This window comes from Rattus norvegicus, chromosome 19 (assembly GCF_021556685.1).
Source record: "Rattus norvegicus strain SHRSP/BbbUtx chromosome 19, alternate assembly SHRSP_T2T, whole genome shotgun sequence".
Taxonomy (NCBI): Eukaryota; Metazoa; Chordata; class Mammalia; order Rodentia; family Muridae; genus Rattus; species Rattus norvegicus.
In genome coordinates this window covers 68,106,624-68,133,484 of record NC_141552.1, presented here as the reverse complement: position 1 = coordinate 68,133,484, position 26,861 = coordinate 68,106,624, and the positions used below count along the sequence as shown (strand labels likewise).

General features: G+C 48.7%; 1 protein-coding gene across 2 annotated transcripts; it reads right to left on the bottom strand.

The window, feature by feature from the left end:
• Window positions 1-239: 239 nt before the first annotated feature.
• On the bottom strand, window positions 240-26,817 carry Gnpat (glyceronephosphate O-acyltransferase). 2 transcript variants are annotated; one of them, NM_053410.2, is given in 16 exon segments: window positions 240-913; window positions 2,209-2,270; window positions 3,072-3,165; window positions 3,243-3,339; window positions 4,175-4,315; window positions 5,034-5,113; window positions 6,748-6,990; window positions 9,760-9,983; window positions 11,202-11,332; window positions 11,451-11,602; window positions 12,368-12,443; window positions 12,861-12,988; window positions 15,600-15,729; window positions 16,402-16,578; window positions 19,082-19,264; window positions 26,557-26,817. In NM_053410.2, coding segments are annotated over 16 exon segments (2,037 nt in total). In that variant the 5' UTR covers window positions 26,632-26,817; the 3' UTR covers window positions 240-869.
• Between the last annotated feature and the right edge of the window lie 44 nt (window positions 26,818-26,861).

The window sequence follows — 26,861 nt, the reverse complement described above, 5'->3', positions numbered from 1 at the left end:
TTCTCTCCCCTCCAGGTGCTCGCAGGGCCGATAACACAGGCATCTCTCTGTTGCATGCGCTGTTTAGTTCAACTTGTTAACTAGACCATTGGGTGTATAGCTTAAAGTAAACTAGATATTTATTACACACTTCTGTCAAATCTGTACTTGTCTGAGCAATGTAATTAAAATAAAAAGATATAGGCTGAGTTCCTGTCCAAAACGGTTGTGATGGAAGTGTGTCAGATATAAAGCTTTTGTTGTTTGTAAGAAGTTTATTGAAAACACTGACAAAGAAGTGAGCTGGGTGCTTTTTAGATTTTGGAAGGTCTGCTTATCCAAAGTGCCCTAGAGATTTGAGCTAATGTAGACATGAACTTCCTCTGTTTTGTGTACACCCAACACAGCATTCTTAGTGCACCTGTGTTTTGACTGGGACCCTCATGGAGCTCAGCAGAGAACTCTGCACACTCCCACTCCCAGCTTCAGGCTGGGTTAGGAACACTCACCGGTGTCCTTTCTTCAGTGTCTTCCTGCACAGATAAGTACGTGGTCAGTGCTGCTGCTGTTCTATACCTCGTAGGTCAGCCTGAGAATGGAGTAGGTGTGGGAAGTGAGTGGAGTAAACAGGGAGGGCCTGAGCTCTGCTGTCCAAGAACATTTTCAAGACTGCTTTATTAGACAACACAGTGACATGAATGCCGCTGGCAGCCATCATGGTGGGACAGTCACACTGACATTCCCATGCTCTCCTCCTCCTGGCAGAAGCACGGCTCACGGGTCTCAAGGAGACAGACGTCACATCTTCCTCTCAGCGCCCATTTGTGGCAGAGTAAGTCCTTTGTGACTGTCATTATGGAACTGTGTTTTCTGTAACTGCTCCATGATTATCATAGTTTTGCAGTGGCTGGTTTTCCTATTGGCTTCTTACATCCTAAGACAGAGACAGCTCATGAGATAATGGTGGTCTTGAGCATTGCCTTAGCTCTGTAGTAGGCTGTGGTCCACCCACTGATCACTTAGCTGCTCCGGTGGGCTCTTTTGGCCTGGACAAAGCCAGTGGCCACCTCTTCTAGATGCTCTTTCCCAGCCTACAGCATCCAGGCAGCTCTTAGCCTCATCATGTACTAGGAAGTTGTGATTAAGAATCCACCACAAGTTCTTACCCAGAGGGAAGGCAAGGTCACCACAGCAGGGTGTGGCTAAAACAAGAGGGCTGTGAGTTTGATGCCCACCCACCCCCAGGGCAACAGAGTAAGCGTGGTAAGTGCCAGGCTAGATCAACCTGAGACACAGTGTAAAGGAGATCTTGTCCCAGAAAATGAAATCAAGGCCAGATGTGACAGCACTTAGGATGAGGGAACAGGGCAGAGGTAGGTGGATGTCTGTGAGTTAGGCCAGCCAGGGCTACATAGAGAGACCCTGCATTTGAAAGAAAGAAAGAAAGAAAGAAAGAAAGAAAGAAAGAAAGAAAGAAAGAAAGAGAGAGAGAGAGAGAGAGAGAGAAAGGAAGGAAGGGAGAGAGAGAGAGAGAGAGAGAGAGAGGAGGGGAGGGGAGGGGAGGGGAGGAAGGGAAGAAGGGAGGAGGGAGGGGTGCTAGAGAGACCGTGCAGTGGTTAAGAACACTGTCATACTTGTAGAGGACTGGCGTTCTATTCCCACTACCCACAGGACAGCTCTCCAGTTCTAGGGGTACAGTGCCCTCTGCTGACTTCAGTGGACACTGTACACAGTAGTGTATATAATTACATGCAGGCAAAAATACCCATACAGAAAAAGAAAATCTTTTATAAAAAAAAAAAATTCAGAGCCAGAACAGACCCCAGCTAAGCACAGAGGCGGGCCAGCAGGTCCAGGCGAGGCCTGAGGACTGCATGCACTCTGTCTGTGCTCTTCCTGCTGACTGCTGCATTTTCTGCTCTTGCCCTGCCCTCCCCTCTTAATCTCTCCTTCACTGTTTCTCTCCCCCCTGCCACCTGCTTTTTGGTCTCTTCCCCTCCGCTTCCCTTTTTGTTTCACTTTTTGTTTCACTTTTAAGACAGGGTCTTGCTCTGGCCGGCCTGGTGCTCAGTATGTAACCTAAAGTGGCCTTGAACTCATGGCCTCCCTGCCTCATCTCCCAAGCACTAAAACTGGCACTTTTCCGTATGGAAATTCTGGCTGCTCCTCCAGCTAAGAGCACTCCTGCTGACACAGCAGGGCTGGGTGTCAGTACCCAAGCACACTTACCGAGCATTTCTTCTAACTTGCTTGTGGCAGGCCCGTTGACATAATACACATATTTACTGTCTCTAAAGAGAAGAAACGCTGTGTTACTGTGTAAACTGCGGCAGAGCTGGCTTCTCATTACTGCGTCCTAGGGCTGCTAAGGCCTGTGTTGTGGGAGTTGCTTTTATTCCTTCAGGCCTGAGGACCAAATCCAAGTCCTCAACATGCCAGGTTCTCCTGCAGAGGCACAGCCAGGGATGGCCGCAAGCTCGGGTAGCTGACAGGTTACTTGCCCTGTTTGGATGGTAGGTGACGCACAGCTATGAGAGTTGGGCTTCAGGAGACTCTAGAGTGGAGCTTTTCGACCTGTGGATGGTGACCTCTCTGGGAGTCGAATGACCCTCACAGGGTCACATATCAGATATTTCATAAGCTGCCAAAACTACAGTTATGATGCAGCATCAAAAACAGCTTTATGGCTGGGGTCACCACAGTATGAGGAACTGTACTAGAGGTCACAGCATTAGGAAGGCCAAGACACTGCTCTGCACACACACACACTCTTACTACACGTGCACACACACTTACTACATGAGATACAACTGTGAGAGTTTGGCTCCAGCTTTATCCCTGAGACTCTCACTCAGTTAGGAGAATGTGTCTGTCTCCTCTGTCCACAGTGCATACACATTACCCTATACTCTCTTCTGTAACTAATCTATGAAATTCAGTCTGAGGTCAAGCCAAACCTAGACTAGAGTGTGTTCTTGATTTTATGAAGTATAGGTTCCCAGAAGGGAAGCCCAGTGCTGTACTCCTGGCCAGCTCTTGGGCCACACAGTGCACTTCTCCCCGTCACCCATGAGCATCGACCTGGTACTTACACCTTATTCTTTTCTACCACCCCGAGTCTCACGAAGGCTGCTAAGGCATTCTTCTGAAGTTCAGAGGACAGCGCGTCGTAACACTGAGAGGCATCTGTTAGAGGAGGGAAGGGGGTGAGTGATCATTCTACTGCCAGCTGAGAAACTGCCACCCACAGAGATGTGACTGACCTTGATCCAGAAGCTGGCGGGTGAACTTCCTGGCTGTGACCAAGTACTCCTTCTCACTGAAGTAGTCCTCTTCATGCAAGAGGCATTTGGAAAGTATCTGATTTTAAGAGGGAGGTGAGGAACATAGAGAAAAGGGGGTAGGCAAAGGAGCATGGTGGTCACACCCCCTCCTCACAGACAAACACCCACCACAGTCTGCACAAGTAATGGATCTCTTCAGCTTCCAGCTGTATTTACAGTTAGAAAAGGACAGTCTGAAATGACATTTGTTAACATCTGATTTCTCATCTCTGCTGACGGCAAGACAAACACTTCTGGTTCTATACAGTCAGTCCCGCCTAGGGAAAGAGGACCTCCTGTCCCTTTGTCTTTCTTTTTAAATCCCAGAGTGCAGGTCCTCAAGCACTGGCTAATTCCTAGTTCATCAAGCGCCCATCCATGCTGGACTTGGAAGGTAGAGGTGGATGAGGCTGCCTCCATGATTATGTCACCACTGTCTACCCACCATCAAAGCCAGTACAGGAGCAGAGAGATACAGACTGCTCTCAAAGGAAATGTCTGCAGCCTCCCATGTGCTCTTCAAACTCCCTCTCTCCTCAGAATCCTGCAGCAGTGTCCCCATCCCATTCTGTGTCCTCTCCTGGGCTCTCTGAGCAGGACCCTGCCCATTCTTCTCGGGATCAGAACGAGAGCTCAGGAACACTGGTGGAGCTCAGGGATCCTTACATCTTGTGCTCACTTAGTGACCACTATGTATCCATACCAGTCATACAAAGAACACAGATGGGGCTGTCCCTGAGCAGACATGGGACTTCTCTGTCTATGCCTGCTGTTCATCTGCGACATGCTCACCCTTCAACCACAAGCAATTTCAGGAAGAAAGTCTCACAATATTGAAGTGAGAGCACACAAAATTTCCAAGTTTCAAGTACCTGATACGATTCCACAAAAGGTTTAAAGAGTCCTGTGAGGAACTGTAATACAGCATTCCCTTTGTCTGTGAGGATGATGTCCTTCCCAGTCATCTGCATAACCTCAGTTTTACACAGCAAGTAACAGCCTTCCTCAAAGTCCTGAAGGAGAAAGGGGAGGCCACATATACACGCTGTCTGCCTACCCTCAGCATCACTCATCCCACAGCTCCCCAGAGCCACCTGACTGTGCACTGAAGCTGGGAGCATTTGTTCTAACGCTTCAGTACCAAAGCTCAAACACATCAACAGTTTGTGCAACTGTGGCCCAGGATGTTCAGACAAACAGACAGCCCGCCCAGATGTTCTTCATTTGCATTGTATACTTCCTTAAATATAACAGCAAGTCCAGAAATACCCACAGTGGACTTAGACTCAAAGCCTGCCTGCCCTCACATCCCCTACCCCAACTCCCACTGAGCACAGGAAAATACACAGAAACCTGCTGTACCTTCTGTCTGTGTGCCTCTGCCCACACCAGCAAATCCACAGAGCAGCTATGGGAGCTTGACCACAGCTGTCTCACGGCCAGGCAGGACCACCCATTCTGACACAGCCCAACAGGGAAGGCTCTGCCAACTTCCAAAGTTTAGGAGCATAGAGTCCACTCACAGCAGTGACAGACTGCACTAACAGCTCAGAGAAGAACTCCCCTCTCCCAAAAGGGTCTCTAAGTCACTGATGAAACCTGACCAAGAACCAAACTGAAGGCCCAAGAAGGTAATAAAAGATGACCAGAGATCTGACACATGCCAGGGACCCTCATCTGTCACCCCTGGAACACAAATGTGGCATGGCTGCTCTGGCTGTCAGAACTTACCCTGAGTGTGTTTCCTGGAAGGAAGATGAACTCATCTGAAAACACGTTGCGGAGGAAGGAAAAGCAACTGAAGACATCCTCTAGAAAGAAGCCATTCCAAAACATTAAGACACAGCTTTTGATCTTTCAGCCCTTCAAGTGTGTGCAAATGTAACAAAGGAAGAACTGAGTCCGTGAAGTTTATCTGAAGGACAGACTACAGTCCAACAGAGTTTAAAATGAATCCCTCAGTCCTGACGATCGTGATGAAACCATCCATAGAAGGGCTTTCTTCTGAGCAGAGCAGGAAGGGAACTCACCTCCCGGCTCCCTCACTCTCCTGTCTCCCATTTCTTCACAGTAACTTAGCACTCTGTCTGAGGTCACTGCAGAGAAGTCACTCTGAGAAACCAAAACCAGCAAGATACTTGCCCAGAATATGTGAAGGCCTGGGTTAGTCACCAGCACCCAAAGAGAGAGAAAAGAAAAAGCCAAAGTATTCCCCCAGACCAGCCCAAGATTCTCTAGGTGGGGCCCATGATCCCCAAGCAGATCAGGGCAGACCCAGCCTGTATAATTCATTAAATCCTCTAGGTGGGGCCCACGATCCCCAGGCAGATCAGGGCAGACCCAGCTGCATGCCCCAGGTCAGCTGTGATCTGACACCACTGTGCACCACACAAGGATAGGGAGTACTGATGTCCTATGAGCCTCTGGTAGACAGGGGCTGTCACAGCAGAAACATCATTCTACCAGTACCCGGCAATGGTGCTTCTAATGCAGAACCTCCCTGGACCTAACAGCCTATTTATAAAAGGCAAAGAATGTTAGTTTATTGTATGATTGAGTGAGGCAACACGCATGCCACAAACATGCATATGGGAAGTCAGAGGACGGCTGTCAGGAGCTGGTTCATCTCCCCGTGACTGCTGCTAAGCAGCACACTCGAGTGTAGCTGGTCCACACATTTAGGGCACATCTCCTGTCTCTACCTCCCGTCGCAGTGCAGGAAAGCTAGGGTTTTATATGCATGCTGGAACACCTAACTTTTTGCCGATTCTAGAAATCTCAACTTGACTAATCACACTTGTCTGGCAAGCGTCTCCCACGAAGCTGTCTTCCTAACCCAAAGGTGCAGTACGGACAAAGCAATCATTAGGTCTTTCCAGTTCCCAAGTTTCATTGTTTCTTTTTTTTTTTTTTTTTTGGTTCTTTTTTTCGGAGCTGGGGACCGAACCCAGGGCCTTGCGCTTCCTAGGCAAGCGCTCTACCACTGAGCTAAATCCCCAACCCCAGTTTCATTGTTTCTTAAAAGAGTTATTTTAATTTTATTCAATGTATGTGTGTGTGCCCCATGTGTGCAGTAGTCCACGGAGGGCAGCAGAGGGTGCTGGATCCTCTGGAGCTAGAGTTGTAGGAAGCTGTAAGCTCCTAACAGTGCTGGACCTAACTCAGCTCCCCTGGAAGAACAGACTCTAACCACTGCGCCATCTCTTCTGTTCTTTCAAGACGTAGTCTGCTATGGACCTCTAGCTGGCCCTAAATTCCTTGAAGCTCCTACTACCTCAAACTGAGTAGATGGGCTAAGCCACACGCTACTATACCTTCCCACTCTAGACCTACAAGTGGGCAGGGCAGCCTCCTTTTATAGAGAACAGACAAGGCCTCACTACTCCTTTCTGGGACCAGAGGCCAGGTCTCTTCTGACACTGACGCCCACACTCCTTAGAGTTACCTTTCCTGAGCCCAGGAGTCATGTGCAAAGCCACAGCTACTAGGGAAGGACGGGCAAACACGTTGAGCAGCTGGTTCCTGTACGCCGAGCACATGAGGAAGGCAATGTGTTGGGGCACAAGCCCGTTGACCATCTGTGAGCTTTCAGAGTCCACTTTCAGAACCACCTGGTCTTTGACAAGGGTGGCCAGGTTAGAGTGCAGGAGGATGCTCGACTGGACCACTTCCTCAGGAAGTTTGTTATCTACAGAGAGAGCAGCAGAGTGAACTCAACAGGAAGGCAGCCCCACATTCCAGAATCTACAGGCTCCAAGGCAGTACACATGGTCTAACACATCCTCTCTGTCTCTCTGTAACATGCCCAGTGATCTGGAGGTCACTCTGTGGGCAGGGCAAGCAGCCTCTCCTGCCCAACCACCACTCCCTCGTCCATGAGCCACACTGCACTCAGTCCTCAACTTCCTGAAGCTCTCCTTTCCATTGAAGCCACACTCCAAATTCCCAAAGCATCCTCCGTAGCTTGTTTTGTCCACAGCTCCTGGGCCTTGACCCTAGCACTAGCTTACCATCACCCAGGGCCCTCCCCCAGGAGGAGGCAGGAGAGCTCCAGACCAGCTTGTCCACCTCTGAGAACTAGGCAGTGCTTGGCCGTATGTCACAACCTGGTCTTTCAGTGATCACACTCAAGCCATCATCCTTGTGATTCTCAACTTACACCAAGTACTGTCACAGACTCCCACCCCCAAATCCCCAGCACAGTGTACAGAGCTCCAATGAGGGGTGTGTGACACTCTGTTTGTGGAAAGGTCAGGGGACAGCTTTTGGGACTCGCTTCCTGTCTGCCAACTTTACTTTGAGGCAGTCTCTCTACTTTTTAAAAAATATTTACTTTGGGGTTGGGGATTTAGCTCAGTGGTAGAGCGCTTGCCTAGAAAGCGCAAGGCCCTGGGTTCGGTCCCAGCTCCGAAAAAAAGAGCCAAAAAAAAAAAAATTTACTTTTTATGTGTTTTGAGTATTTTGTCTGTATATAAGCATAGCTCATCAGGGCAGTACCTGAGGAGGCCAGAAGAAGAGGCCTAATCCCTTGGAAGTAGAGTTACAGACAGGTGTATGCTGCCCCATGGGCTTCTCTTCTAGCCTGACTCCGCACTGTGTACCCCAGATGCTCCTAAACTCTGAGCATCCCTGCTGCTGCCTGGCCCATGAGCTTCTTAGCAATTCTCCTGCCTCCCCTCCTCCAGTCTATCTGCTGGATATGCAGACGCACACAACCATACCCAGTTGTTTATCTAGTTTGAGGGAATTAACCCAAGTTATGCCAGACGTGTGTGGCACACACACCTTTAGCCACTGAACCCTCTCCCTGGCTCTCAGTGACGTGTTTACTGAGCTGTTCCTCTTCGTTCCCCCACCCCTTTTTGAGACAGGCTCTCTTCACATAGCACTGTCCATCCTGGAACTTGTTGTGTACATTAGGCTGGCTGGAACTCACAGACACACTTGCCCTGTCTTCTGGAACACTGGGATTAGAGGTGTGCACCATTACACACGCTTCTCTTGTGGCAACAGCAGTTTCTTCTTGTTCTTCTCTTCTCTCCCCCCTCCCTTATTTCCTATCCTCTTCCTCCTCCTCTTTGGTTTTTCAAGTTTCTCTGAGACTCACAGAAATCAGCCTGCCTCCTGAGTGCTGGGATTAAAGGTTTGCACTACCGCCACCCAGCTTTTCTTTTTTAAAAACAAAAACCAAGATCTCAGGTAGCCTTGGTTGGCCTTGAACTCTTAATCTCCTGTTTCCACCTCCTGAGCACTGAGATGATGGGAAAGCATCCATGCTTGCTCACTGAAGTGGTATCAGAGGGAGAGAAAGCCCCAGCTGCTTACTAAACTGCAGACGGTCCACACACACACACACACACACACACACACACACACTCACACACACACTTACACACATACATGTGCGTGCACACACACTCACTCCACAACACATACATGTGCATGCACACACACACTTACACACATACATGTGCACACACACACACACACCCATGCACATACACAGAGGAGACATAAAGAGGTGCAGGATAGGGCTCGGGGTACAGAACACAAACAAGGCCTTAGATTCAATTCCCTGTATGAAAAATAAAGACAGAAACAACCCTGGGGTGATTAGATGATTCAGTAGGCAAGGGTCTTGCCATGTAAGCTTGGTAAACTTGAGCTTAATCCCTGGATGCACATAAATGTGACAGCAGAGAACTGGCTCCACTAAGCTGTGCTCTGGCCTCACCCCAACAACAATTTTAAGGTAACCACTGGAGCAAACAGTACAGTCGCTGGGCACAGCAGCTCATGCTGCAATCCTAACACAAGACGACTGCTCCAAGTTCGAGATGAGCCTGGACTAGACAGTAGTTCTAGGCCAGCCCAGAGTGAGACAGAGCCTCAAAAGAATAAAATTTGAGGTTATGAAGGTGGGTTAGTCAGTCAAGTAGAACCTGCATTCAAAGAAGTAGCACACACCGTGACCTGGCTATGATCACAGAGGAGGCAAGGATAAGAAGACCTCTGGGGCTTGCCGGGCAGCCAGCCCAGCCAGACTGCAAGCTCCACAGTCACTGTAGAGGCAGGGCACAAGAACTCTCTCAAAATAGAAAACAAAAGCAAAAGCCTGTCACAGGCTCATGTGCAACCCACACCAGAGCACACACAAACCCATCACGGCTCTTTAATTAAATGACAGTGAGTATGGAGGGGGGGGGAGGTGGAAAACAGGAGATTAAGAGTTCAAGGCCAACCAAGGCTACCTGAGATCTTGGGTTTTGTTTTTGTTATTCTCACTGCAGACCAGGAGGGCTACTCTAAGCAGCCCCCACTGAGGTCTCCACTCTGCAGCGACGTGTGTGCCATCTCTACTTTGTTCAAAGCCTCCATGTGCGTCTCACCTCTAAGAACATCCCCAAGCTAGGAAATGAAGACTACTCTAGGAAGCCCGTGCACCCCATGTACGCACCAGGCCAAAGCAGGAACCCTCCAAACACCTGCGTTAAGCCCTTCAGCCACAGAGTCTTTTCCACCAGGGCATCGAAGTCCATGCACAGCTGGTTCTGAAGCAGAATGGCAACTACCAGAAGCCATGGGCTCAGAGCCAGGTTTTCAATTTGCAAAAGCTGCATCTTATAGGCAACTTCAGTGACAAAGGCTTGCACATCCTCAGGCTGCTTCTGAGGGATGCACCTGAAAGAAAGGCAAAGAGCAGGTTACAGGTTGGCCACCACACACTGGGCGGGAGAGGACCCCAATAGAACACCTGTCATGGTTCTGCCACCAAATTCTCTCAGAGAACATGCTGGCAGCATTCCCTAGCTTCCCAGAGGGACCTGTGCATGTCTCCAGCATATGCAGTTAATTGATGCAAAAACACGTATTCCCAGTTCTAGGTATAGAGGGGAAAAAGCAAACAAAGGCCCTCCTCTTGCTTTATCAGAACATATCGCTGGCATGAGCACATCTGCTTAGACGAGTCTGTACCACGTGGCTGCCTCCTCCTACACTGCCTCTTCGGGAGGCTGCAGAACTCTTAAGACCTGGACCACCCTCATCTGGGAGCAGGAGCTCCACAAACAGCTATGGGAGAAGCCCTGGGCTCTGTGGCTTCGTGCCACTTAAGGGCTGGCTGGGCAGACATGTGGTGTGTCTGCTTTTCTTCCCCTAGAGGACTCCTCTAAGGTAGGAAAACACAAATGCTTGGGCTGGTAGGCTGGCTCGGTAGGAAAGGGGCTTGCTGCCAAGCCTGACAACCTGCATGCACGCACAGACATAAGACGTCAATTACTCCAAAGGAGACTACAAATGCTCATCAGGGCCCTGACCCTGAGAGCCCAGTGTGTCTGAGAACAGGTGTTATCCTGGGCGTGGCTACTCTGAGCGCCTTCCTAGGGTCCTAAAGCACTGCTCTGCACACCTGAGCTGGCCTGCTCATAAGCAATGTCCACAATCCCCGTGAGTGCTGCTAAGCTGGCAGCTGAGGAGGACATCCTCTGCCTACACAGGCAAGCACACCGCTCGGCCTTCTTTGTTTCAGAGAGCATTGTGGGGTGGGCAGATAATCCTTTGCTTTTGCTTGTTATTGTTTTGAGAGAGGGTCTCACGTAAACCAGGCTGGTCTCAAACTGCTGTGTAGCTGAGGATAACCCTGAATTCCTGCTGCTACTCCTCTAACAGAACTCCCGAGGGCCAGGATTACAGCTGCCCCGTCATGCTGGCTTCTAACATGAGGCTCTTTAACCGAAGCCTTCTGCTGACGAACATGTGTGCCAGGGCTGCCCTGGCATTGCTGGGAGAGCTCAGGCAAGCCAAGGTTTGGTCTCAGAGGCCGTCACCTCAAGAGTCTCGCTTCACATTTGTGGAATTTACTTCTCATCTGTGTCAGGTATTAAAACACAGGCCTTGCACCTTGGCACCAAGTTATACGTGTTCCGACTGAGCCGCCCTGCAGCTAGAGAGCGCAGTGACACAGGGTCTCCAAAGTACACATGGATACTTCCAAAGTTCTCAGAGAGAATCCGTCTAGCTTTCAACAGTCCCTGGTGGAATCACAAGATGGGGAAAGAAAACAGGAATATTTTTTAAATTAGTAGTGGATGTGTAAGTCAGGGTATTCTCTACACACAAAGAAAATCAAATTTGGGTATCCTCACGTACGGTAGTGGATTCCTTTGGCTTAGGAATTCCTAGGAGCTCATACGCATAAAGACTTTCTTCCAATATTTTATCATAACTGATGCTAATTGGGACAAAGTAGGTATCAAAAACTTCTCTTTTAAAAAATGGTTCCATCACAATATTCAGGAGACCTGTAAACACAGAGAGAAATGTTTACCATACATATTGAAGATCAGGGTACATAGGGCATAAATAACACACTAGTCTCCCTCTTTCCTGCTCTGTATCCACAGCCTCCCACCCCTAGGGCTGAGAAGTGAATCCTAAGTTTGTGTCCAACATCTCCCATTGATGGCCAGTAATACCGTCTCTGTCACTGCCCAGCCAGTCAGTCTGCTCTGGCCCCCAGTGAGAGGAGAAATGGCCCAGTGTGAAGCCAATCGAGCAGCAGTCATACAGCCAGCCTTCCAACCCACACCTGAGCTGCTGCCTCTAACTCACCCCAAACTGACACACTGGGCATGAGAGTTCACACTTGTCTTCTCAGCACTCAGGAAGCAGAGGCAGGTGGGTGACAGCAAGTCTGAGGCCAGCTGAAGCTATATAGTGAGTTCCAGGCCAGCCTGAGCTTCTATGTCAGAAACCAATCAAACTGTGTGTGTATGTATGTATATCCATGACGATTACAACAGCAGCCTGTGTTTCCAGGGAAGCCCAAACTCCTTTAGTGATGGCATGCAGTGTCTTCCCCGATTGTTTGGGCCTGGTACTCTGATTCTCTAAGCTTCTGCCCTATATCACCCCCAGCCAGGGGTGACATCCAAACCAGATATACGTAAGGAAACAGTTGGAATCTTATCAGACAAGGGGAAGAGTATCAAGTTCTGTTTGTAAGCCACAGCAACACCATGCCTGAGGCCTGGGGTTTGTAGCTTCTGATACATGAAGAGACTCACCGAATTTAGGAGTCAAGGTCTTGGCAGCTCGACTCCTTGTCCCTTCGAGGAAAAATTCAACAGGAGCATAACCACTCTTTAAAAGAAAACAACAAACACACAAAACCCATTGTCTACTCTCAAAGTAACGCAGGCCTCTTTTGTTTCCTCCACCTGTCCCGTGTGTGTGTGTGTGTGTGTGTGTGTGTGTGTGTGTGTGTGCGCTCGAGTGCATTGGGGGGAGGGGTCGGCAGGAGACACCCAGGACCTCCCGTATAGTAGGCATGCACTCTAGCACTAAGCCACATCCCCAGCCTTATATATAAATGCCTTTTGATTCCTTATCCCAAGTGCCTCCCACCCCTTGAACAAACACTGCTAACAGCAAGACTTAAAAAAGGACACATCTCAGACGAGGGACCACTGGGAGTTGTACACTCCTTGAGGGGGAAAGGCAGCTAGAGGTCTATGCAGAAGTGGCGTGCAGCTCTGGCCTGTGGAGCACTGCATTTACCCGTAGCATGGTCTTCACGTATTCCGAGAATACGGCCCAGTAGAGCTTATTTCCTCCAAAAGTACGTCGCATGAAGAAGGCCCCAGACATCCTGAGCAGCTCGCTCACCACTCGCATTCCCAGGAAGTCTAAAACACAAGCGAGGGGCAGTATGGGAACAAAGACCTAAATGTAAACACCACTGACGAGTTCATGAATGCAACATGTGCCCTGTGACAGCACCACTTCCACTTCTGAGATCAACTCCAGAGAAAAAGAGCAGAAAAGGGAGAGAGAGATGGCTCAGTGTGAGTGTCCACCACACAAGCATGAGGACCTCAACCCCATCCCCAGCACCCACATGACACAGAGGGTGGCAGCACTGAGTTGGGGAGGCAGTGGCAGCAGGACCTCTGGAGCTGACTGGCCAGTCAGCGTAGCCGACCAATGAGCTCCAGGTTCAGGGAGACCCTGTCTCTAAAAATGAGGTGTTGACCAGGAGAGACTCAGTGTCAACTTCTGGCCTACACACACTCACATGCACACACACACAAAGGTGCACATATATGCATATGTACCTCACACATGTACATACGTGCATATAAAACATACACACACACACACAAAACAAGCATTAAAACAAAAGATGTCTAATGGAATTTTGTAGGAGACTATGTTCAGATGCATGCTGGGAAAGTACCTTGTACCTCTCTTGGCTTCATGGTATTTTTAAGCTACCAGGGACAGAAGTAAAGGCAAGGCAACATGACAACAATGTCAGAGGCCAACGTCCTCAGCCATGTTCTGAAATGGGCATGTGGCATTCCTAATCTAGAGACCCATGACAACCTCTCGAACCTCTCCACCACCAAATAAAAATACCAACCTACATTTAATGAAATGAATTAAATAAAGCAGGCCTACAGAAGAAAGGCAAGGTTCTCCCTCCCAGTAGTTTTAAATAGCATTCCTTCTCCCTCGTGTTTAAGTCACTTCCTCAGCTGTTTATGCAGAAGGAAATACGTTTAAAGGCATCTGTGTTCCTGCAGCTACCTTACTGGTTCACTACTATTAATCCTAGAATCCCTACTTTCCTGGAGACCTTGAAAGAGAACCAGTGCAACCAGATTCTACAGCTGAGTGCTATGAAAGCACAGACACGCTCACAAAGCAGCGTAGTTTAGAGGGACAATGCTGACAGTCTATACCCACAGTGACAAGGCAACATGACACATGAGTGTTCCATAGCACAAAGGCCAACTGTGTGGCTCAAAGAACCAAGTGGAAACCCTCACTCAATCTAAACTCTCAGATGAGCATCAGAGAAAAACTTCACGACACTGAATTTGGTAATGACCTCTTGGTTTTGACAGTAAATACCCAGGAAACAATCAGATTGCCTGGACTTCATGGAAACATGGGAGTCCTGTGTATTCAAGGACAAAGTCAAAAGAATGGCAGGGTGACCAGTGGGTGGAGATGAACTGACCATCCTGTGTCTGTAGGCAAGGGTCCAGGAGACAGAGGACTCCCATAGCTCAATGACAAAAAGGTGAACAACCCAAAAGATGGGCACAGACCCACAAAGACACATCGCCACAGGGATTAGCACATCTAGCACCTGGAGAGCTGAGGCAGTAGGATCACAAGAGCTGAGGCAGTAGGATATTCAAGGCCAGCCAGGGCCATATAAATCCCATCTCGAAATTCAAACAACCAAACAATAACCTGTTCAAACCAAACACCCCAGTGACTGTGGAGCCTACACAGATGGGGACTCGGTACCACTGAAAACACACTAAAACCATGGTGACCATGTTACAGCACAGACATGGTTACTACTGAAGAAGCAAAAGCACACTGCCAACACTTGTAGGAACATGGGTAAATCCCACTCCTCTGTGCTACTGCTGGGAGCGCAGAGCGTGTGGGCACGACACACAACAGTACGACGGGCCTCAAACAAGTGAAGCTCAAGTCCCGCATGACCTCCAGTGGCATGCTTGCTGAGTGTCAGGGGCACGTGCTGTCTAGATGTCTTCTGTCACCTTGACACAAGGTACTTTTCTGGGAGGAGGAACTTGAATTGAGAAAACACCTCCATCGGATTGCCTGTGGGTAAGTGTCTAGGCCATTTTCTTGATTAATAACAGACGTAGGAGGGCCCAACGCATTGTGGGTGGGGCCATCCCTGCACTGGTGGTCCTGATTCTGTAAGAAGCAGCTGAGCAAGTTATGGGGAGCAAGCCAGTGAGCAGCGGCCTCCACAGCCTCTGGATCAGCTCCTGCTCTAGGCCCCGCCCTCACTGACTGACAGTGAACTGTGACAGTGAGCTGTGAGTCATGTGAGCCCTTTCCTCCCAAGCTGCTCTCATCTCATCACAGCAGCAGTGGCCCTGACTGACATCCAGTGTCACCTGAAACCACCAATGACAGAAGCAGGCAGTGTTCACAGACAGGAAGGTTAAAGGATAAAATTAATGTGATACATCCATACGATGGACTATCTATCACTCAGCTTTAAAAGGGAAGGGAATTCAGACGCAGCTACAACACTGAGGCCATCCATCATTCTAAGTGAAATGGGTCAGTCACTACATAGTACAAAGGCCAAACTGACCACCACACCATGGCAGACAGAGACCCAGAAAAGCTGCAGTTGGTACCCTTCACACTCTCTTAGTGATTAGTACTCTTGTCATCGCTGCAGCGAGCTCTAAGTGTGTAGAGTTGGAGCAGGGATGGAGCCTATGCACGCACCCATCCCTGCTGCGATCACCGGCACGGGCAGGTCATAGTTGTAGAGGACAAAGGACAGCATGAGGAAGTCGATGTAGCTCCGGTGGCTGGGCAGCAGGATCACGGGGTGCTCCTGGATCGCTCGTTGTAGCTGCAAAACAGAAGTCAGATTTTCAAGAATTTCAGTTGTCATGTCACTAAAATCACAGCTTAATCAGAAAACAGAGAAGTAAATCACAGTGGGAGCTCACGCCTGTCAGTTCAGCATTTGGGACATTTGGGAGATGAAGAATCAGAGTCAGAAATAAGGTCCTCCTTGGTTACATGGGGAGTTTAAGGGCAGATGGGCTAGATACTCTGTCTCTAAATAAATAAGCTAAAGAAAGAAAGACATCTGGGCAGGCAGGGAAGGAGCGCACGAGGATGTGACTGGGCAAGTGAAGAGCTGGCAGCGAGATCTATTGTTTGTGTCATCACCAAGCTGACCCTGACCACCAAATCCTAAGAGAGTAGGTTACAGGAAAAATCCCACCAGCATAGGAGCTGGACAGTGGAAATGCTGGCTAGGAATCTGCACGAGCAGAGAAAATCCTGCTGGTACTCTGTAACCGGTGAACATGTGACACTAAGTGGTCTGTAAGTCTTACATGACTAAGCTAGAAGTCTGTAGGTCTGACATTAGGAAGGACAAGCCACAGACAACATATCGCCTAGGCCCACAGTGGGGCCTGACAACCCACCCTCAGCACTCAGTCCGAGGGAAACATCCTAGAATGGATTATACCACAGGATAAGCCAAGACCACCAGACCAGCAATCCTCACCTTTTGAATGCCTTCTTCATTCACACACACCTTTGAGAAGATCTGTTTAAAAACTTTGCTCAGAACAAAGGCAAAGAACCGAATGGCTCCTATACGCAGTTTGTGACTCATTTCCTCCAGGATCTCATTGGCCTCTTCTCTGAGCACATCCACACCCGTCAGGGACTCCCTGGAAAGCTGAAAGGAAGGCAGAGCAGGGTGAGTCTGAAACCTAGAAGCCAGAGCTCCTTTCACTCAGAACACTGCGACCAACTCCAGACTGACCTCTGACCTCTGATGGAAGTCCAAGACAGCTCGTGCTCTCCGGGACAAGGCTTGACCCGCTCACTAACAGTAAATGATGCACGGCACTTTTTCCTTTGTTATGGCACACAGGCTGACCCTGAATTCACCGTCCTCCCACCTCAGCCTACCGACTGCTAGGACATAAGGACACAGCACTTATGTTCAGTGAAAAATGATTCAACTTAAGAAGGTTTAAAGGCTAGAAATTCAAAAAGAATCCACGTGGCTCTTGAGAAATGGCAACTAAGGTTGACCGCTGGCACGGATGCACATACACGCATGAGCCAACACACAGAGAACAATGTTGCTGGATCCCTCGTCTACTCCTTATCTGCCCTAAACTTGATCCAGGAAGGAGTACTGGACAGCACCGCTTCTCAGTGCACTCCTCCATTTCCTCAGAGCTTATCTCAAACAGTGACCCCGTAAACAAAGAACCACGTTAACCCAAGCCACCCAAGGAATGGTGAGGAGGAGGGAGGGAAGAAGAGAAGCCACAGCAACTGCAGGGCAGGAACAGCAATGGGGAGATGAAAGTTCAAGGGAAAAGCAACCAACCAATCCACGTCGTCACTCAGGCCTGGAATCCAACATCGGAAGAACCCCAGACCTTGGGACCAACCTGAGCTACAAAATGATTGACTTGTGGAACTTAGGCTCCAGGGGATTATAGCAGCCAGGTGTCACACACTGAGTAGCACTTTTTTTTTTTTTCTTTTCTTTTCTTTTTTTTCCGGAGCTGGGGACCGAACCCAGGGCCTTGCACTTGCTAGGCAAGCGCTCTACCACTGAGCTAAATCCCCAACCCCACTGAGTAGCACTTTTGTCAATGACTAACCACATACATTGGTGAGAGCAATTCTGTACGATGACAAGTGTTGAAAACTTGCCATCATAACTGTCATGGACCCCTAGCTCACCTGATTCAAATGTTTGGCAACCTACAAGACCACTAGCCTACAATGACAGAACCCAGTAATTATCCCAGCATGCAATGCTTCATAATGATAAGCTGCCGTGCTATGGCATGTGTACGTACTGTGCATTAGTCAAGAACACACCTTCTTACACATGGAGGAGAAGGTTACTGCAAGTCCGGGAGGAGTGGAAACTGAGGCCTGAGACCAGCCTGAGCCCCAGGGGGCGCTACAGCCTCTTCTCCTGCACAGGGAAACCAGCACAGTAAAGTCCTGTGCATGCGACTGGAGATGCAGCTCAGTAGTAGGCATCTGCCTACCCTGTGCAGAGCCCTGGACTTCATTCCTAGCACAGCAAAGGAACTGAATCAAAACAAAATAAGCAGTGTGCTGCTTCCCTGGGGGACTCTCAGGGTCAGACGGAATCAGTGTCTTTCTCACTGACTTTAATCTTACGTCTTGTTCACCTTGGATCAAGAAGCAACAGTCCCACCACATGTGTGTAACACCTAGCCTGGACCTTAGCACTCTCTAGCTCCTAGTTTCACGTAAGGATGAGGTGTCTCCCAGAGCCCACCCCATCCCAACACAGCCATGCCTAACTGGAGTTAACTTTCTGCAAACCATGCCTTGGGTACTGTTCCTGATATGAAACGATGAGGAAATTTGTCTCCACTCATGAAGTAGGCCTAAGCACAGCGAACCAACAGCATCTCCATGGTATGGATGTCTGAGCAAAGCACAGGGATTAAAGGCACGGGTCAAGGTCTACATCTAAAGTAAAACCAGAGAAGTGCTCCTGCACCCCATGAGCACGCACACCCCATGTGAGCATCCGAGGGCATGGCACTGCAGACAAAGCCCTTCATCTGGCTTTGCAGCTCCCACTGAGCCCCACTCACCCAGGAGCTCCCTGCATTTTACCACAGTTTCTGTCCTCTGCACTGGTCAAACTGAACCTTTGCAGCATTCTATGTGAACCTTCTCTCTGACCTCCTGTTCTGAAAACAAATGTGGCTCCCAGCTTCTTGAAAAGCTACTGATGCAGGATTTGAATGCAGCTGACACAGGGGTGAGATGTAGGCACAGGCTTCCTCGGGGCGTCTCATAAAGTTTTCAGGTGCAGGTCTGACGTGATCTGTTTAGCTAAAATCTCTCACTACCCCCTCTACTAGGAAAGCCTGGACCTCTGTCAGGTCTGGTTAAACCCAAACCCTCCCTGCTCCCTGCACCAAATCAGCTCTGCTCATAACTAACTGGCACCTTCAAGCTGTGGGGTCTTCAGTGCAAGCTGTGTTTCATCATATGCCATGCATTTGGTGCCACGGTACTTCTCGGCTGGCCTTCCAGCACACATTTGAGTGCCATGTGGCTAACCTAAAAGTACACTTGAGATGATAAGGTAAATTCAGGGAAGCAGCAGACGGACCCACTTACATTGGAGGAGGGTGGCTGTGCCTGAAGAACACTGTTCTTACCTGCTTAATGACATAGTTAATCTCTTCAGAATTGAGAACGATGGACTTGATATCACTTGGCTTGCAGGGAGTAATTCCTCTATACAAGGGTGGTGTGTAGCACTTCATTGCAAATTTGAAATCACTGACCTGTCTCCTCTCCTCCAACAGGTCTTCAAACTCATCCCACTTTTTGAGGTCTTTCTGTGAAGAAGGAAAGGAAGGGTTACTAAGGCTTCACTCTGCCCCACGTGACACCTGAGCGGCAACCACAAGTGTTCTAATACTCGACTCAGACAAGGGAAAACCGGCAACATCACTGTCTACAGTCAGTTCTCCATTATTACTTGTTATTATCAGACAGGGCTTTATGTAGCCTTGCCTAGCCTCGAACTCTCTATGTACCAAAAGAAAACCTTGAACTCTTGATCTTCATCTCCACTTCTTACCTCCCAAGTGCTGGGATTTTACGCCCCCAGGAATGATGGACGGATGGTTTTGTTTTGTGGGACCAGGGACTGAACCTGAGGCCTTTCACATGCTTAACAAGCACCGCACCATTGAGCAGTCGGCCTCCTGACCACCATGTTTCTGACTGCTAGCTCTGTAAACTCATTTGTCCGCCTCTCTTTAGCTTCAAAAAAATAAAGCACACATTAGAGCCCCAAGCTAAATCGGGTGTGCTGGTTCAAGTCTGTCTAGTCCTTGCCCTTCAGAGGCGGGTAAAATCCACCATGGTTCAAGGCCAGCTCAGCCTACACCAGACTGTCTCAAAACAAGGAGTCCACTGCACCTCCCCTGCTCAGCGTTTGTGGGCCCAGCTGTTGCCACCCACCAAACCCTCACTCCACCTTCACGGAGCGCAGGGCCCTCTCACAACAGTGCTTTCCTGACTAAGTAACGGATAGTGGCGGTGATGATGACTATGGTGAGCTCTGCCGGCTGCTAAATGCCCAGTCCACGGTGAGAGCTGACATGGTGAAGAAGAAGCCCCACTGCGAACTGAACAGCTGTCATCCACCCACAGGAATCTCAAGACGGTGGCTACTGCGGGCCCTCAGCTCCCAAAAGCAGAGACAGCTTGGTGGGATGTGTAGCTTCCGACAGATTGCCATGCATGGTTATGGCATCATGTTAACATGAAGTACCTACAGCACTGCAGCCAAAAGTAGCTTCTTTTTTTGTTACTTTTCTCTGACAGCTACAGAAACATGTATGTCTTATTCAAAACACGGGTCATGCCAAGTATAATTTACCTTTCCTCTTTATCTGTATTCCTTTATAGTAAATACTGTTTTAAAACAACTTAGTCATTATATAATTACCACGTTTCATAACATCTTCATTTTGGTTACCAAAATGATTTGGGCTTACTTAAAAGTTCACAAAATGCAGGCAAAGTACAAGCCTAACTCTATGTGTAATCCCCTAATGTGGAGCCTACTCTAAGGAATGCTTGCTCCTAAGCACAGAGACCTACCTGTCTCTCCAGCAGACACACACTGAGTCCATCAACCTGATTCTGTCCTTTACACTCCTTCCGTTACTTCTGCTTCCTGCTTTAATCATTTATTAATTGTAGTGCGGCACGCTCAGGTTGTATTCTATGACTCACAACTGTTCTTAAAGACAACCACACAGGATGCCGTGTGTGCCTCTGCTGCGGCTGGGCCAGCATCTGCTATTCTTCTCTCCCTTCCTTGGTTCTAAAATTTCCTGACTTTGGTATTGAATTCAGTGTTCTCTTATCAACAGCAATAAAAAGTCTAGCTCCTTCCTCCAATTCAATGACGTTTAAACTGGGGAGTTTCCCCTGGGGAGTTTCCTCCTCGAAAGCTTCATCTCTCTGCCTTCCACAAACGTTGGGCACACTCACTTATTTCACTGGATTTTGTTGCTGTTTGGTTTCTTTTGTTTGGTTGATTCTGTGGTGCTACCGGTGAGACCTGGGCTTTGGCTGTAGGCTAGACAAATGCTCCCCCTCTGGGTCACTTCCCTTTCCCCGCCACAGCTGAGAACAGGGACGTGCTTCCAAATCCACTGCTGGCCCCTTTCCCACCACACTTCTCCAAAGCCTGCCCACTGTCTGGCTTGGCTCTACAACCTGATTATTCTCATGAAATCAACTATTAACCATCATCTCACCCACACCTTGGGCATCATTCCTCCTGACTCCTTACTGTGGCCTTTAGACTCTAGGGAATCCACTCAGCATCCGCAGGCCCCACCCTCAATGAGGCTACCCACAGCCTGCACTCAGATTCACAAGGGCATCCTTGCTTACATGGTACCCTACCCCATCCTCCTGCCTGCCACCGCACACTTCTCAAAACACAGGCTACTCTTTGCTTTTTAAAATACTTAAATAAGTTCCACCTACTCAGAATAAGGCCAAGGTCATTTTCAGAGTGAGGGAAGACCTGCTGTGTCCAGCCCTGTCTGCTGAAGTCAACAAGTCACTCACTGTTACTCCTGGTAAGTAAACTCACTGTGCTCCGCGGCCACAGGGAGCCATGCTGGTATCCTTCTGACATGTAGGCATCAGTCTGCACGGCCCTGCTGCTTTCCTGTACCTACCTTAGCATCATTCCTAAGGAGGCTCCTGGAACTCCCCATAGACTCACTCACACCAGCACAGGACCTCTCTGCCTGCTATTCACATCTACTACGTGTGCACTCACACACTGTACTTACATATCTATGCATGGTAACAATTACCCCAAAGGCAGGACGTATAATTAGCACATTAGCATCTGGCCATGTTGCTGAGTGTAGCCTAACATAACACATGCTTTTGCTTGTAAGACTAGAACGTCTTCTTAAACTTTACAGTTCTCCTTAATAAAGTAACAGCTCAAACTTAAGACTCAAGAAACTACTATTATATAATCTAAGGGCAAGTGAGATCTTAGAAACTTCCCACTCATGACCTTAGGAGTTGAAAAGGGACAATGTCATCATTATCAGGAAACTCACTGTGGGTGGGATCCAGGACAACTATGAACCCAAATCCAGAGGACCAGGCAGATGATGGATGGATGGATGGATGGCAAGCTTGACAAACTCCTTGTTCCCTACTCTCTAATGTCAAGTGCACATCTTTTTATGCACCCAAATCAGCATGACATCTACCACCTGTCCCTCATATGTAAAGGATTACAGCATGCAGGAGCAGTACTTACAGCAAGCAAACACATTTGAATGGCTACTTATCCAAGAGCACAGTGCAAATGAGAATCCAGTAGGGAGGTCTGGCTAAAGCGTGTTCCCCACCTCAAGTTGTCCCTTGGGCCCTACCAGAGCCTCCTTCTCCACTGCTTGCCTGAGCAAGTGGCCCCTCAGAGCTCTCTGTGTACCAGGCCCCTTGCTATAGGCTGGGAATACAGCAATAACAGGGCAAGCAGACACTGCACAGAGAGAAACACGCCCTTCAGCAAAGACAGACAAGATCAGGTGGGAGTGACTGTACTGGCAGGCAGTGTGCTGGTCAGTGAGCTCCAGCAAAGCCCAGGCTTTGGCACTCTGTGACAAATGTACTCCTATCAAGGCCAACTCATACCTCACCAGCAGTGGCCAAGATGTACAGCAGCACCAGATGGTACTTCCCCTAAGAGGACAACCTCTAGAACAGAGATAACAGTGGTGTTCAGTAAATACTTAGGAAATGGTGCTTGGTAATACTTGTTTATGTTTATTTTGTAGAAAATATGTTTAAGTGTAATTTTAAGTGAGTTGAACTTTGGCTTTCATTGATGGCTGTCTTACCAATAAGACAAATGCCATGAATCCTTAACAATCAGCTCTGGCCAGCCAGTACAACTACTGTTGGGACCCACCACAGAATCAGCTCGAGGAGATAAAGCAGGCTGTTAATGAGGAAGTACTTTATACTGAGTGGGTCAGGCAATGTTTGCACTAGGTCCCTGATATTAAAAGAGTCAGCAATGAGAAGTTCTGCTACACAGGGGGGACCATGAACATTTTGAAGAGACAGCACACTTCCTTCCTGTGAGATATAAAGTCTTAATGGAGGAATGCAGAAAGCAAGACTACAGCAGGAGCCCTTGCCAGGTCATGTCAGTCTGAGATGGGTTTACAAGTGCCTAGATTGTTCACTGGACTCTTAACAAGCAACCAGGGACCTGGATTGTGCATTTTGGGTACAGATACGGACACTCGCGCACACATGCACACATACATGGCCTCTTGGGAAGAGTGCACTTAGCTCGCTTCAGATGCATCCCACCTGCCCAGTGACTTGCCGAATCCACGTACTCAGTCACTCCCTCCTCTTCTGCTTGGGTACCACATTCCTAACTCTACATGGACACCTCCCAAACACTTAGGATATACCTGGTCCAGATCACGATAATCTACAGCTGACAATCTTACATCTCAGACCGAAACTTTTCCTACCTGACTAGACCTGCTCCTCCCCTGTATTTCCTATCACTGAGAGATCAGCATCTGCCCAGTTGCCAAACCACAGGAACTCAACCGCCTACTTCAGACTGCCCCCACTTTCTTGAAGTCCTAGATTGAACTACCAAGTATTACCAAGCACCATTTCCTAAGCACCATTCCCAGCACCAAGAAGCTTCTGCCCTAAGTATTGCATAAAGCCATCATGCTTTCTGCTTCCCAGACTGTGCAGCTAGCCGTTTGTCCTAACTGATCTGCGTGCTGACAGATCATGTCTTCTGAGTGAAAGAACTCGCTAATGCAGACAACCATGACAGAAGCCTAGTGGTTTTCTTAAGACTTTCTACAGCATAAACACAGGGAAGATTTAGTACTCTATAAAAGCCATGAATAGCCACGTGTGAAATTCTTTTAAGACTTTTTTTTTTTTTTTTGGTTCTTTTTTTCGGAGCTGGGGACCGAACCCAGGGCCTTGTGCTTCCTAGGTAAGCGCTCTACCACTGAGCTAAATCCCTAGCCCCAAGACTTATTTTTTGTTTTATGTATATGAGTACACTGTAGCTGTCTTCAGACACACTAGAAGAGGGAATGGGATCCCATTACAGATGGTTGTGAGGCACCATGTTGTTGCTGGGAATTAAACTCAAGACTTCTGGAAGAGCAGCAGTCAGTGCTTTTAATCGCTGAGACATCTCTCCAGATCAAAATGTATAGCCCAGGCTGGCCTCAAATTTGTGATCCTCCTGCCTCTGCCTCCTTCAGCAAATCCTACCAGCATGAGCCACCACAATCGGCGTGAAATTCTTTTAGACAATACTTTTTGCTTATGTTCTTAATTTTGTCTTGTGTCTTCTTTATCATTCTCTAATCGGTTTCCCCGCACACAAGGCAGTGCTTTTCTTACGTAACACTGCAGCAGTTCTCACCTCCCAGAAACTCAGATTTGTTGTCATCTGTTAGAAGCCTTGTCCAGTGCCCAAACCAACCAGACGTCTCTTCCCTTGACTCCAACCGCATTCAGCGCATGTACTCATCCCTGCCCTTGTTTACCCCCCTTGAGTAGACTGTGTGTTGACATTTCCCATTCCCTGTGTGCTTAGAGGCAAGGCAATCTTTGGAACTGAGACTAAAAACTGGGAGACTGCAGGCACTCCTAATGTTTGCATCATTAATAGTATCTCAATATCATTAAAGAACAACAGATTAGACAGAAAGCATAGCACAATTAACAGTGTGGTGGAGGAAGTTAGGCAGCCTGAAGCAGCCTACCATGGTCACCAACTGTGCAGTCACAAACGTTAGCCAGTACCACTGTCATAGGCTGCTGAGCCACGAGTGTGCCACCATGTTGTGGTACACACCTTTAATTCCAGCACTCAGAGTCGGGTATATCTCTTAGCAGAGTCCGAAGCCAAACTGGTCTACAAGGGAAGTTCCAGGCACCCTCAGCTACACCAAGTAAACTCTGTCTCAGAAAAGAAGACAAAAGGGCTGCTGACAGCCTTAAAAGAGGAAATGTTCATGCCTTACTTATTCCCACAGAAAGCTGACAAAAATGTCATCATTTTAAAAAAACAAAACAAAAAAACAAACAAAAAAAACACATACAAGGAGAATCCCAAACACACACACCCATTTAAAGGCCAAGAGCTTCTGAAGTTAGAACTATGTAGCAATCTTTCCGAGGTGCCTGCTTTACAATAACCAATGGTAGAGATAGGGACACCACTGGGTGGTGAAGTCTATGAGAGGTTCCAGCCATGGGTTTTAAGGCTGAAGCTCATTTCAATCATAAATCTAAATTTCTTAAGAAGTTTGCCCACATTCCAACCGATGTTGTCCTAATCTCAAGGGAGTGAATTCTCTCAGGGGTGTTTACTTTGCTCTTGTGTGGTTTTTTCCTCTTTGACCATTCTACACAAGCTAACACTACACTGGACTCAAACCAGAAAATGGTGCTAACTGGCATAACATGAAAATATCCTTTGAAGAACATTATTTGTCAACAGTGGTGGTGTACACTGTGATCCTGGCTCTCTGGGGGGGGGGGGGGGGGGCATGAGGATTGCAAGATCCAGAAAGCCTGGGGCTTTACAGCTAGTGCCAAGCCAGAGTACAAACCAAGAAGATCTCGTTTCAAAAAAAAATTCCCCCAAGGATAGAGAAATGGCACAAGGGTTCATTCAGTCATTCCTTTCCCAGAACCCACATGGCAGCTCACAATTTGTAACTCAATTTCTAGAGCTGGTCTCTGATGCAGACACCACGTGGTGCACAAACGTACATTCAGGTACACTCATACACATAAAATAAAAATAAGCAAGTTCTCCCCACACCCCCCAGGAATTGTGCAATCCCACGGACTGAAAGGACACAAAGTTTCTACCTTGATAATTGCTCACGAATATTGTCAGTGACCAGGACTTGGAAACCAAACTAGGCAAACCACCAGTTAAAAGCAGAAGAGGAAGAAAGGGGTGCAGGGTGTAGAAGGCAAGTTGGGAGCGAAACCAGTGGCAATGGGAATCCCTATTCAGAAACTTGTGGAAACAGCGAATAGAAGACAGTAATTTCCTGAGGTTCCAAGTCTTCCTCAATTAAGAGTGTTAAAAAAAAAAAAAAACAACAAAAACAAAAAACAAAAAAACTCTACGCGCATATTGTAGTCGAATATTTTTTTCTCTCAGGAATATTTGGGAAAGGGGGAGAAAAGGCGGGAGGTGGAGAGCCTAAAGCCTTCAACCGCTGGGTCAGGGCTAAGGTTATTCATGGGGCAGAACTCTGCTGACACGCCTCCGGTGGACTCGGGACCCTCATGTGGTGTGCGGGGGCTCCCGGCCTGATGGAGAGAAGGGACAGAGGAACCACCATCGAAATAAACTTGTAAAAGCAGACATGTTAACCGAGGCGCATACACGTGGTTGCCGTGGATACCAAGCCAAGTACCCAAACCCTGTTCAGACGTGGGTCAGGACCCGCTCTCTGATACAGGGGTCATGAGCTGGGGACACAGGGGTCGGGGGGACTGTCCTTCCCGCGATGTCGCCCTGGGCCTTGGTCCCCCAGGCGCCTACCGCATAGAGGAGCACACTGCTAGGGCTGGCAGAGCCGACCGAGAATCGGGAGCTGGAGGAGCTAGGAACGTCCATGGCGCGGCTGCCGTCCCGGGCGGGGCCTGGACTGGTCTGCTACACGGCTGTGGTGCAGCCGCTGGGGGCGGTTCTTTCGAACGGGGCGGCTCCCATCGGCCCAGGGCAGTGGCACTCCGTACGGCCACCACACGGGACGCCGGGCACCGCCATCTTAACCAGGCCCGAGGCCCGCGCTGGGCCCGTGACGCATGCGCAGAAGCCGCACCGGAAGCGGAAGTGGTGGGCTG

Excerpts from the sequence above, each read along its gene's own strand:
- Gnpat (XM_087595308.1), bottom strand. The coding sequence starts at position 18,101 with ATGTGGTGGGACTGTTGCTTCTTGATCCAAGGTGAACAAGACGTAAGA. Across the intron at positions 11,333-11,450 it reads AGCCAAAGGAATCCACTACC|GGACTGTTGAAAGCTAGACG; the intron begins GTACGTGAGGAT and ends TGATTCCACCAG. Across the intron at positions 3,166-3,242 it reads CCGCCAGCTTCTGGATCAAG|ATGCCTCTCAGTGTTACGAC; the intron begins GTCAGTCACATC and ends CTCCTCTAACAG.